Below are 12,779 nucleotides of genomic sequence, written 5' to 3'. Positions count from 1 at the left end.
CCAGCCTGCTCCGCTTGCGTGGCCGTGACGCCGCGGACCCGGGCTCACGCGGGTCTTCGGGGAGGAGGACTGGATACTGTCTTGGCGCTGTCGCTGGACAGTCTTCCTTCCGGAAGGGAGCGGGCGTCTCAGTGACGGGGGCTCGTGCCGCGCCGAGGGGCCGGCCAGGCGCGGCGGCCCGCACCCGTGATCGCGGCGCGCTGCGAGGCCGAGGCGGGGTGACCGCAAGCTCGGTCCAGTTTGGGCAGTTTATCGAGAGCCTGTTTAAAAACAACAGCAACAACAACAACAAAAACGAGATGTAGCTCAGGGCAGAGGTCCTGGGTTCAGGCCCCCATGGGAGGAGTGGGAGAGGATGAGGGGCAGAAGACAAGTGTAGTTCTTAAGAACTGACCTTACCTTCGTTCTCGTGGAAAGTCTGTGGATGCACAAGTCAGTGTGAAGATTCCTGTTGTAAGATGCGTTCCCCGAGGACACTGTCTCTTTGGGAAAGTGACTTGACCTCCCCGAGTCAGCCTCCACTGCTTTGTAGGGGCGTAAAATAATAATAATAATAATAATAATAATAATAATAATAATAATAATAATAATAATAATAATAAATAATGATCTAGAAGCAGACCGGACACGGATAGGGAAGTGGCCGCGCTGGCGCTTTGGCCTGGAGAAGGTAGCAATCCAGTTGCTTCTACCCCTAGACTCCCAGCGCTTGGGGAGAAAGCAGTCACTGGACCCAAAAGAAGCCTCGAGAGGGCTGCTCTTGTTGCGGAAGAGACTTGCAGTGTAGGGACTTGGACGGGCGGAAGCGGTCCTCTCTAGTCTGACAAAGCATAAGGTCAGGAAATTTGTAGAATGGAACAGACTGGAGACAGAACCAAGGTTGTTGGAAGGAATACATTTAAAAGTCTACTGATGGCTTTAAAGAGGTTCCTGGCAATAATTCCTGTGGACCGGTAGACACAGTGCCTACCATTTTCTGGAACAACTGTGTCAGTGTCCAAAGTGGGGCCCTGACCCTCAATGAGCCCCTTTCCTGGCATTGTCAAAGCCTTGACATGTAACCATAAAACGTGTCATTCTCTGGCGGACTCCAGATCCTGGGCTTTCATCACAATCTTGTTTTTTGTTCTGTGCCAAAACTGGGCCTAACAAATGGCTTCTGTGGCCGGGCATGGTGGCGCAGGCCTGTAATCCCAGCACTCAGGAGGGTGAGGCAGGAGGATCATTGCAAGTTTGAGACCAACCTGGGCTACAAAGTGAGCTCAAGGCCAGGCTCAACTGCAGAGCAAGACCCTGTCTCAAAAAAAAAAAAAAAAAAAAAAAAAAAAAGGCTGCTGTGTAGAACAAGGTGCGCTCACTTTTCTGTGTTCCCTCTGCGTAGTATAGATAGGTGCTGTCCATGGGACTTTGTATGATGATGGAAGTACCCTCATCCATGCTGCCCTGGGCATCTGCAGGCCACGTGTGACTGTAACGCAAAATGAGGCCTGTGGGACTGAGGAACTGAGCTTTTACATTTTATTTAATGTCAATTAAATGTAATAGCCCCATGTGGCTGGTGATTCTTATACAGTGCAAGAGTAGCCTTATTAGAAGAATAAAGGCCATCAAACAGTAGTGGAGAACAATGTGGAATTCGTATCCTCACCAGGAGAGAGCCATGTTTCTCTGGGCCTCTCCACACAAATTGAAAGGGTGGAAAAGAGGAAGTATGCCAAGTGAGGCCCAATTCAGAGTTCAGCTCTCTGAGTGGCAGGTGGCTTTGCAGTTGATCACCTTCTCTTACAATGGCTCAGGTTTTACATCACTAGCGTGGGTGAGGCCTGTTTTCCAGCATGTCCGGGATGGATGCCATGATTCCTGCAGGCAGAGTTGCTGTGTGCTTCTGTTGACGAGCTGTGAGGCCTCTTTCCTTTACCAGCTATTTTCACACTCCACACCCCCCCACATCTAATAGCTGTGTGACCTTGGTAAGTCGTTCCACCTCGCTTTGCCTCTTTTCTCATTGATAAAGTGTGTACTTTTTTCACAGAGTTTTTATAATGACTAAATGAGTTAATCCCTGAAAAACACTTAAAACAGTATTTTGGAAGTAGGGAGGTAGAGGTCTTAAACATTTATTAAGTTTATTTCTAGTTGCTTTTTATATTTGGTACTCCTATAAGTGGAATTGGTTTCTTTTAATTTCTTTGAATTTTAATTTCTTTCCCATTTTAATTTCTAATTGTTTGCTGTTAGTATATAAGAATACAATTGAGCCAGGCGTGGTGGTGCACACCTGTAATCCCAGCACTTGGGAGGCTGAGGCAGGAGGATCTTTGCAAGTTTGAGACCAGCATGGGCTACAAAGTGAGCTCAAGGCCACCCTGAGCTGCATAGCAACACGCTGTCTCAAAAAGACCAAAAAAAAACAAAGAATACAATTGATTTTTAAAATTTTTACTTTGTAACCTGAATCTTTGTCCAAGTTATTAATTCTCATTGTTGCTTTAGATTTCCCTGGGGTTTTCTGGGGAAGCATCTTCTTTTCTGCAGATGGGGACAGTGTTGTTCTTCCCTTTTCCTTTCCATTGTTGCAGTGTCTAAAATGACCAGATTGCACAGAAGTGCTGAACGTGGGCATCCCAGCCTTTTTCTCAAGTGAAGGGGTAACACTCAGTCTCTCTCCGCTGTGATGTTACCTGTAGACGTGAGTGCACACCCTTTACCAGGGTGTCAGGGTAGAGAGGGTCCTCCTCCCAGTTGCTTATGTGCTCTATTTTCCTAGTCCTGAGGAGATGTGGAGGTGGTCACGGGGTCCGTGAGTACAGTGAAGGGTGTTGGCTGGGTTCTGACTGCTGAAATAGCTTGGTATCCCTAGGGTGTCTGCAGGGTCTGGTGTCTGATCCTTTCTGTGCTGCTGAGTTTGGCTGAGTAATATTTATCAGAGGGTTTTGGTATCTATAGTTATGAGGAATACTGGTCTGTAGTTTGTTTTTGTAAGGTCCCGTTTATGGTGGGGTTACGATGCCCTCAAAAGTTGTTACTTTATTTTCTTAAAAAGTATAAGATTGCTTTTTGGGGGGAATATTTGATGAAAACAGTCTGAGTCTGGAATTTTGTCTTGAGAATGTTCTTTTCTAGCAAATCCAATTTTGTTAGTAGACACTGGGCTGTTGGTTTATTCCTTTAGGGGTCATCTTTTATTTTCTTTTTTCTTTTCCTTTTTGGTTTTTTGAGACAGGGTTTCTCTGTGTCGTTCAGGTTGGCCTTGAACTCACTATGTAGTCCACGCTGACCTCCAACTCCTGGCAGTACTACTGCCTCAGCCTCCCAGGTGCTGGGATTACAGCCACGGGCTACCACGTGTGGCAGTTGGCTTTTCTTGTGTTTATTTGGTAAATTGCATCTTTCAAGATGTGTGTCCATTTCATGTAAATTGTTGAGTTTGTCCCAGGTTGTAAATAAAGAGCAAAATAAATGGTAGATAATAGGAAGAGAGATCTTTCCCAAATGGGAAGGGGATCAGAGGGTGGAAGGAGGGGAGCGGAGGGAAATGGGCTGAGAAAAGAGGTTAAGATGCGTGGTTTACAGGCATCAGCTCCACGTAATGTAGACATTACGTACTGCCAACACTTACTAATAAAAATTTTTACTAGTTGTTGACTTTGTAAGAGCACAGCATGAGAAGAATGCGGAGAGTGTTCGGTGTGCTTCTCGTTCACCTCTTCTGAGACTGCGCATGCTTCCTGCTGAGAGCAGCACTGTTGGACGCCGTGCTGCGGAACGGCAGGCGTGATGACAGCGTTCCCTCCCTAGAGAGCCAAGGGTGTGCACAGTGGGTGGCACCCAGCAGGGGCGTCTAGGGGGACGGACTCTGTCTTCTCCTGCTGTGCTCACCTGTGCTGGCTTTGCGGTGATTCTCTAAACAGTACGTAGACATTTCTGTCTCCTGCTATAGATCCATTGCGTACTGAGCAGTGGGGTGAGCTGTGTGGATTTCCTGTACAGAGCTCCCGGGATGGGCCCTGTGGGAGTGCTGAAGGCAGAGGCCGGTCCTCTCCTGGCAGGCAGGGTCAGCCTCTTCCTCACCTTACCAGAACACGCACACTGCCAAGAGCAGCGTGAGTGTGACCCTGACCCTGGGCTGGCACTGCTGTTCTGCTGCCATCTGTGCCCACCCACAGAGCACTGCTGCCACTCCACGTGGAGGTGTTGCACGATTCAAGTCAGTTCTGACAGTGGCCACGGACGGCCATCGCACAAGTTAAGTGCCGAATCCTGAAAAACTGTCTCCAGCTCAGATGCAGCGGCCAGGAGCAGGTCCCAGGGGTCCATGGTTCCGTTGCACGTTACTGGTGTGCGGCAAAGCATACCGCAAAGGCTGCCGGCAGCAGCCAGGTGGAGGGGCGCTGAGGTGAGGGCCAGGGGTCTCGGGTACCTCTGCGCAGCGTGTGTTCAGCAGCCCCAGGGTTTTTGCAGAGGCCTTGTCACGTGGACACCGTCAGTCCTGGGCTCAGTCTGCAGCCCTGTCCCTCGCTGGAAGACAGGGAAGTGAAAATTCCAGACTTCCTGCCCTGCTCTTGCTGGTGGCTGGCCCCATCCAAAAGCTGTGCAGCGACCGCCGCAAGTCACCTTATTAAAGCCAAAGTCTCTCCTGTCACTCAGGAGATCCAAGGGCCTTGGTGGCTGTGGGTCAGACACTTCTATCACTCCCATCTCTCAGGAAATTACAAAGGTTTGTGAGCTTGCTGTGAGGAACTGGGGGCAGAGACCAGGTAGATATTGCTTGTTTCCCAGGGTGACAGCCGCCACCGCTGCTGTGGGTCCAACACGAGGCCTTGCTTGTCCTCAGCCACCTCTCAAGTGAGGAGACTGAGGCAGCAGGGGCGAGACCCTCCCTGGGTCACCCTGACATAACCAGCAGAGGAGGGAGTTTGTGTCCAGTGCCTGGGTGCTTCGCCACTGCGCTCCACGTTTAATATTTTCATGTTGCAGTTGATGCAGTATGGACCGCACAAGATAACACAGTAACATTTGAGCAGATGGGCATTTGTACGTTTAAGAAGTTTTGATTTGAGGTTTAGATCGCCTTTAATATTTTCATTGAGCAGATTCTTGCTATTTCCCCAGAGATATATCTAGTGCTGCTGGAGATGGAATAATTTAAATTCTCCGTACACAGAACCTGCCTAGCACACACCCCGTAATTCCAGTGCTCAGGAGCCTGAGGCAGGAAGATTACCACAAGCTTAAGGCCAACCTGGGCTACTTACGGAGTTCTAGGCCAGCCTCAACTACAAAGCAAGACCCTGTTTCAAAAAATAAACACAAAAGCAGATCTTGCCCCAAGTCCTAAATATACGGATGGGTACCAGAGGGTAATATGTGCCTCGGGGTGGAGAAAGTTGGATTCCTCAGATGTGTTGGCCTAGGACATATGCCCAGAGTCTAGCGAGTGCCGGACACCTTCCTACAGCTTCAGTCTGATGCCCAAGTTCAGCCCAAGTGCCTTATTTTGCCCATCTGGCTTTTGTTAGGCGCCATGATCCCTGTGAGGCTTTTCTCTGTGAGACCGTGGACCATGTTGGAGGGAGTGAAACGAGGGACTGCACCCCCGCGGGCTGGCCTCAAGCCCGGCAAGCCCCTTCCACAGCAGGCTCCGCCCAGGCCCCTCTCGATGGGCTGCGTGGACTGCGCCAAGCATCGGGAGCCCCCCGGGAAGAAGCCACTGTCTGAGAAGAAACTGGTAAGCTTCTCAGCCCGGAGAGCCCCTCAGGCTCCCGCTTGGGAAGCAGCTGCACGCTGTGTGGAGGCCTTCGGTGTATCTGCTCTTTGCTTATCCCAGCAGCATCACTCAAGGGACACAGGGAGCTTCTTACCGGGGGCCTTCCTGCCGTGGCCCACAGCAGCCAGGGAGGGCTGGGCAGCGCTGTGCTCCTGGGCCGGGCTGCGGCAGGGCTGCTCGCTTGTCATTAACCTGCGTGGGGGACGTCACTTCGCGTTTCCTTAGTGTACGCGCACCGTGCCTCATTCAGAACCGCTGGCTGGGGGCGGGGTAGACCTCTCATGTTGCAGCCTTACAAGTTTTCTTGTGTTCACCAGAACCTTCTCTTTAGAACATGCGTGGTCACTGACTAAATGCAAGAAAATACACGTCTACCACTCATTTTTAATTTCCCCCAGAGGGCCCAGGTGAATGTTGCGAGGGCAAACAGAACCTGGGTTGGAAATGCACTGCGGCAGCCGGCAGGGAGACCCGTGGTGTCTCGTCTCTGGGAGAGTGGTCTGGCGTTGTTTTATTTCCATGCAGTGCTTACCACGTGTGCTTTTGCCATCAAGTGGATCTGGTTTCGTTGGGGCATAGTGACATCACACACTGAAATTTTGAAGTGGTAGTTTGTGGTTTTTCCATGTGGTGGTGCCAAAGAATCCTAAAATATTCTTGTATTTTCTTTTGCAAACGCTGTTATGACGATCGGATGGATATACACATCTCCCTCGTCCTGACGGGCTGTGGGGCTGTACACCCACACAGACCTGCGCGCTGCGGCGTCTCCACAGATGCTGTGCGGCTGCTCTGCAGCTGGGCTCATGTGTTGAGAGTTAACCTAGTCAGTGGCTATTCTGATATTTAGCTGGTTTAGGGGCCTGAGGAGAAGCCTTGCCTCAAAGGGACGTTGTGCTTCCCTGTGTGGTATACATACAGGCCCTCGTGTAGGCGGGACACGGAAAGGCTCCTTCTCTGTAGCTAAACGCTTGGTGCTTGTCCAAGAAGGGCTGTACCTCTTCTTGTTACATTCTGCTGAACTAGAATTTCCCAAAGCAAAGACCTATTGTTACAGGTACGTGTTTGAGAGAAGCTAGCAATTTACTTTATTCAAAGACGGCACTCAGAGGCTGAGGCAGGAGGAACATTGCAAGTTCAAGAGCAGCCTGGGCTACAAAGTGAGCTCAAGGTCAGCCTGAACTGCAGAGCAAGACCCTGTCTCAAAAAGACAAAAGAAAAGGGGCTGGGGATTTAGCTCAGCGGCAAAAGCGCCTGCCTGGCAAGGTCGTGAGTTCGGTTCCCCGTACCGGTGAAAAACCAAAAAAAAAAAAAAAAAAAGACAAAAGAAAAAAAAAAGGTCTCCTTGAATAGCCTTTGTTCTGTTTTGTTTTTACTTTTTTATTAGCACACGCTTGTGGTGTGTAATGGTTACATTTGTTGTGGGAAGTTGGCACAAGGAGGTAGAGCATCTTAACTGAAGTGTGCTTTCCCTGCTGTCCGTCTTTACATCTGCATTGATTCACTGCAGCTTGCAAATTCTTGTGACTGTGGGAACAGATTTTTACCTTTGGATTTGAGGAGCGATGAGTAATTATCTACCTTAATCCGTTAAGGCTAAGGCATGCCTTTTCAGGCTCCTTGGAAGGGTTTTGCAGCGTTGCTAACGTGTGCCCTGTGTTCTTTGTAGAAAAAATACTTCGTGGACCATCGGAGAGTGCTTGTCCGTGGAGGAAGCGGAGGCTCGGGCATGAGCTGCTTCCACAGCGAGCCCCGAAAGGAGTTCGGGGGCCCCGATGGCGGGGACGGTGGCAGCGGCGGCCACGTCATCCTGAGAGGCACGTGGCCTGGGAGCGCTGGGGGAGGTCCCCAGACATCTCTGCCTTCTTAGCCTATGTCCTTTGGCCTTAGAAACTGGAATGTGTACATAACATTTTTATAAATTATGTGAAGAGCCAGGTGCAGTGGCACAAGCCTGTAATCCTAGCACTCGGGAGACTGAGGCGGGAGGATCATTGTGAGTTCAAGGCCAGCCTGGGCTGCGGAGTAAACTCAAAGCCAGCCTGACCTGCATAGTAAGACCCTGTCTCAAAAAGACAAAAAATACATTATGTGAAGACAAAGCAATTTTGAGTGGGCTTTTGGAGTTTTTTTTTTTTTTTTTTTTTTTTTTTTTTTTTGTTTTTTTTTGGTTTTTCTCTGGTACCGGGAACCGAGCTCACGACCTTGCGCTTGCCAGGCAGGCGCTTTTGCCGCTGAGCTAAATCCCCAGCCCCTTGGAGTTTTTTTTAATGTCAGGAACACAAAGACAGTTTCCTTCACAATCTAACGTGATAATACATGTCAAAAGATAAAACCTGTGTTAGTGTCTCGGTAAGTGCTGAACAGAGCACTGCCTGTGTTCAGCACACGTTTAGCGTAAACGTTTAGTTTAGTAGGCCAGGAGCAGAAACATTCGCAGAAAATAAAGGATAGCTTTTTTTTTAGTAGATGATTGCATTATGATTAACTTCAGTGTTTTTGAGAAATGGCAGTGTTTTTGAAGGAAAATAGGAACTCAGCTTTTTGAAAATCATGTTGCTAGTCAGTAACCTCTGCTCCAGTTTCGTTCTGCGCATCCACTCTCTTGTCTTGTTTTTGTGTTGGAGGGGGAGGTTTTGTGAGGACTGAATCAAAGTCCTTGGTACTGAGCTATATGGCCCGGCCTTTTTGTTTGTTTGTTTTGAGACAGGGGCTCCCTAAGTTGCCCAGGCTGAACCTAAGCCTTCAGTCTTCCTGCCTCAGCCTCCCAGAGTGCTGGGATTACAGCCATGTGCCACTACACTCAGCTTTCTAAGGTTCTTACACTGGACAAAGGAATACTAACCGTGGTGCTGATTCCGTCTTCACACAAAGGTTCTTGCTCTTACTCTAGTTGATCAGCAGGTCAAGTCCCTGTCGTCAGTCCTGTCCCAATATCAGGGCTTCAGTGGAGAAGATGGTGGCAGGAAAAGCTGCTCCGGACGAGGTGGCGCTGTCCTGTACATCCGGGTAGGCCGAAGCGCCTGGAGCTGGTGGAGCGGAGAGTGGTTCGGTCCCGTGGAGGGAAACCCTGTGCAGGGGCCTTCACGCTGGTGCTATACCGCCTGTGTCTCTGACCAGTAGATTGTGATGGGGTTGCCTTGGAAGAAGCATACCTGCCCCCACCTCTGGCCAAGGCCCGGTGCCCTGGGTCCCTAGGAGGTGTCCCCTGCATGAGCTGGCCACATGGAGTTTGAAGGGTGTATGCCTAGCCCCGTAAAACCAAGCCCTTGCGAGCCCGGATCCTCTCTTTGTGCTTGGCGGCCATGAAGGGAGGGCTTGGCGGGCCCTCTCCCTCCTCCCCTTCACTTACTGTAGAACGTAACTGGGACAGTGTGCTGCCTTCCAGGTTCCTGTGGGCACCTTGGTGAAGGAAGGAGGTGAAATCGTGGCCGACCTCAGCTGCCCAGGTGACGAGTACATTGCTGCCCTGGGTGGCGCAGGAGGAAAAGGCAACCGCTTTTTCCTGGCCAATGACAACCGTGCCCCCGTGACTTGCACCCCGGGAGAGCCAGGGCAAGAGCGTGTTCTCCACCTGGAGCTCAAGACAATGGCCCACGCTGGGATGGTAGGTCGCCTATGGTGGGACATGCTCCCGGCCTGAAAAGCGTAGCAGCTTCACAGCCCAGCCTGTGCCGCCAGCATGCTGCCGCTGAGGGAGCTTGCGTTGACCCCAGCCCGCACCCCCGGCTCGGCCATCCCCAGGCTGCAGCAGCGAAGTCCCCTGTGGGGTCAGCAGCCTCCTCTGCTTTTTCTTCCAGGTCGGGTTCCCCAACGCTGGGAAGTCCTCACTCCTCCGAGCCATTTCGAACGCAAAGCCTGCCGTGGCTGCCTACCCGTTCACCACCCTGAACCCCCATGTGGGGATTGTTCACTATGCCGGCCACGAGCAGCTAGCAGGTGGGTTTAGCCAAGCCAGGGATGCGGGAGGATGATTGTATAACTCCTAAATTTAGCTTCCTGTTTTAATTGTTGCATTGTTTTTCCTAATTGGGAGAGTTTTAGTGAGTCTGTTCTGTATCAGAATTAGGATCCCACCCGTTTGGAAATGTGAATTTAAATTTCCAGCCTGAGGAGGGGTTCCTTCTCACTGCATTCCTGTTCATTTTCTCTCGTCCGCAGGCACTCAGCGGCATCAGTCATGTAGACAACACGTGACTTTAAAAGCTTTCCTTGTACTGTTTTGAGAGAAGAAAACTTTCTTTCCAGCATATAATGTACCCATTAAAAATAGTAAGCCTGCTGGCAAGGTTATTTGTATAGCACTTTACGGTTGCGAAGTACTCTATAATAATTTCTATCAGTAATCAAATTATTAATAGAGTGCAGGAACCATTTTCCCTTTTTTGAATCATGTTTAAAGCCAGGAAGACAGGAATATGTAGAGTATTCCTCATTCAGCTGAAGCGTCTTCATGCCAGTCACCCAAATATTTCAGAGCATTTGCAAACCCGGAGGCTGAAGTGCCTCCCTGTCAATTGGCCTGCTGAGTCACTAGGGTAAATGATGGCTTTGGTTTTGGGTGTTTCTTGAAAAGAAAATCTTAGAAGGTGCGGAGTCTGGCCCCAGGGCGGGTCCAGGTTTCCCCTCCTGGCCCCGAGGTTCAACACTGTGGTGTGCTGGGCAGCCGTGACCTGTGCTTCTGTCTCCTTAGTGGCAGACATCCCGGGGATCATCCAGGGCGCCCACCGGAACAGGGGCCTGGGGCTCAGCTTCCTCCGGCACATCGAGCGCTGCCGCTTCCTCTTGTTTGTGGTGGACCTTTCACTGCCGGAGCCATGGACTCAGTTTGAACATTTAAAATACGAATTAGAGAAATACGAAGAAGGCCTGTCTGAGAGACCTCACACAGTCATTGGAAATAAGATTGATCTGCCGCAGGCCAGAGCCAACCTGGCCCAGCTCCAGGCCCGCCTGGGACAGGAGGTCATAGCCCTGTCGGCACTGACGGGGGAGAACCTGGAGCAGCTGCTGCTTCACTTGAAAGTGCTCTATGACGCCTATGTGGAGGCGGAGCGGGGGCAGGGCCGCCAGCCGCTCAGGTGGTAGTGTGGCCGGCAGCGCCAGCCCCAAGGCAGGAGGCTGCGGGGGGAGGCTGCTGTGCAGCGCACCGTGTAGTGAAACATGGGTGCCCTCGACTGCATAAGAGAACACACTTGTGAATCTTTGAGAGTTTGTGCTTCTGTCTTCCCTGCCAACTTGGGGTTCCTCCACTAAGGTGCCCCCTCCAACCTAGGACTCCATGGGTGGCGGAACACTCTGTGCCACCTGACACCAGCTGCTCCCCAGAGCCTTGCACACCCGTCAGCCCCGAGGACTGATTTTCTGAGGTTGACTCATTTGTGCTAATTAACTCCCCTAATTAGGAGGAGGCCACGCTGCTGGCTGCTGCTGCCTGCGCTGCTGCCGTGCGCGCACTGCTGGGTGAGCTCTGCCCGCAGCACAGCCAGCGCCCAGCTCCCGTGCAGGTCGGCGCGGTGACAAGGGGCTCCCTCTGCCTATGCCCTGACTGCGCACAGCGGAGCGGCGGTGGTCTCTGCTGCACTAGCGGCATCACGGCGTTGGGGTGCAGCTGCCAGCCGTCTGAGGGGCACGGTGTGGGACAGCTCCTTCCCTGTCCCTCCCAGAACACGGCGCTCTGCTCTGTGGGCGCCGAATGCCAGGGCAGACTCAGCTTCACGACTGAATGCACTCAATATCCGACCCAGGCGTGCGTGGGTTCTGGCTCGACTTCAGAATGCACAAGTGAGCTGTGAACTAGCGGCGAGGTGAGCTGTGAATTGCCATCAGTGCCCCCGGTAGGTGGCCGCAGCCCTGCAGGGCAGAGCAGGAGTGACTTCCGCTCAGCTCTGCTTGCTGGAGACCCTTGCCCTTGCCCAGGTGGCCACCACGACCTAGCAGGGACTAACGCCAGCCACCTTCCACAGCTCAGCTGTGGCCAGGAGGGTCATCGTTGCTCCTGTGGGCACTGTGCCCTGGGAAGAGACTTCCTTTCCATGGTGAGGCCGGGTCTTTCTCCCCGACTCCTCACGACCGGACTGCCTGCCCTGCCTCCCCCAAGGAGCCCAGTGCCTCCGCCAGCTTCCGAGTGCCCTTCAGAAGTGCAGTGGCGGGGACAGAGGGAAGTAGAGAAGGCACCGGCCACAGGGTTATTCCCAGGGGTCCCAGGCAGGTGATGCTGCTGGGCACGCCCAGGCCGGACGTCCTTTCTGTGTGTGGGCTTCGACTTCACATAACAAGCCAGCACTTCAGCTCTCCGGAGCAATTCAGTTTTGATCTAACATCAAATCTGCAACCAGAACACGCGGTCCTTTCACCAGAGGCTTTATTTTAATGTCTTATAATTTCAAAGGTCCTCATGTCCTCGAAGCCAGCAATGGGTCTTGCATCTGTTTGCTTTCTCTTTCAGGTCACCATAAAGGGTTTTGCAGAGTCAGGCCAGTCCTGAGAGCATTAATTATCCGTGGCTTTCATCTTGTGCTGGGCCCTGTGCAGTCTGGGGAGGGGCGCCCTCACCCATCCTGCCCGGGCCTCGGAGACCTTGGCGGAGGCTAATCCTGGGCGTGGAGGTTGTGTCCCGGGACCCGGCTGTCCTGTGCTGTGCTTTGGCTTCGTGGGCAGACACGTCGCCGGTGGTGCCCAGGCTCCCCACCCCGTGGGTCACCAGGCTGCACGGCTGCTTTCCCCCTGATGCCCTGGCCTGGAGGAAGGCAGCACTGGACTCGTCCTACTCACAAAGTTACCCACTCCTGTCGGGTTTTATGGACAGGCTTTGCCAGTCTTGTTTTCAGGTTGAGCTCTAATTCATACACGATAAAGTTATGCTTAAAGTGTTGTGGGGAGCATGTCAGCGGCCTGAGGGTTGTGTGGCTACTCCACTTCCAGAATGTCTTCACCCCCAAAAGACACCTGTCCCCCTTCTTCTCGCCTCAGGCTCTGTCGTCAGTTTCTGCTCACTTTCTGCCGAGGCCTC

General features: G+C 52.0%; 1 protein-coding gene across 4 annotated transcripts in view; it reads left to right on the top strand.

The window, feature by feature from the left end:
• Positions 1-10,976, top strand: part of Mtg2 (mitochondrial ribosome-associated GTPase 2) — an 11,281-nt gene extending 305 nt beyond the window's left edge. The window contains exons 1-8 of one of the 4 annotated variants that reach the window (XM_005410031.2): positions 1,355-1,970; positions 3,655-3,910; positions 5,520-5,728; positions 7,437-7,584; positions 8,661-8,776; positions 9,156-9,374; positions 9,568-9,706; positions 10,461-10,976. In XM_005410031.2, the coding sequence (XP_005410088.1) occupies positions 5,525-5,728; positions 7,437-7,584; positions 8,661-8,776; positions 9,156-9,374; positions 9,568-9,706; positions 10,461-10,855 (1,221 nt within the window). In that variant the 5' untranslated portion in view covers positions 1,355-1,970; positions 3,655-3,910; positions 5,520-5,524 and the 3' untranslated portion in view covers positions 10,856-10,976. Of the gene's footprint in view, positions 1-1,354; positions 1,971-3,638; positions 3,911-5,519; positions 5,729-7,436; positions 7,585-8,660; positions 8,777-9,155; positions 9,375-9,567; positions 9,707-10,460 lie in introns of those variants that run through there. The other 3 variants (XM_005410032.2, XM_005410033.2, XM_005410034.2) reach the window with 3 other exon arrangements.
• The last annotated feature ends 1,803 nt before the right edge of the window (positions 10,977-12,779 follow it).

This window comes from Chinchilla lanigera, unplaced genomic scaffold (genome assembly GCF_000276665.1).
Source record: "Chinchilla lanigera isolate Chin_1 unplaced genomic scaffold, ChiLan1.0 scaffold00127, whole genome shotgun sequence".
NCBI classification, from domain to species: Eukaryota; Metazoa; Chordata; class Mammalia; order Rodentia; family Chinchillidae; genus Chinchilla; species Chinchilla lanigera.
This window is presented reverse-complemented; position numbering and strand designations above follow the sequence as displayed.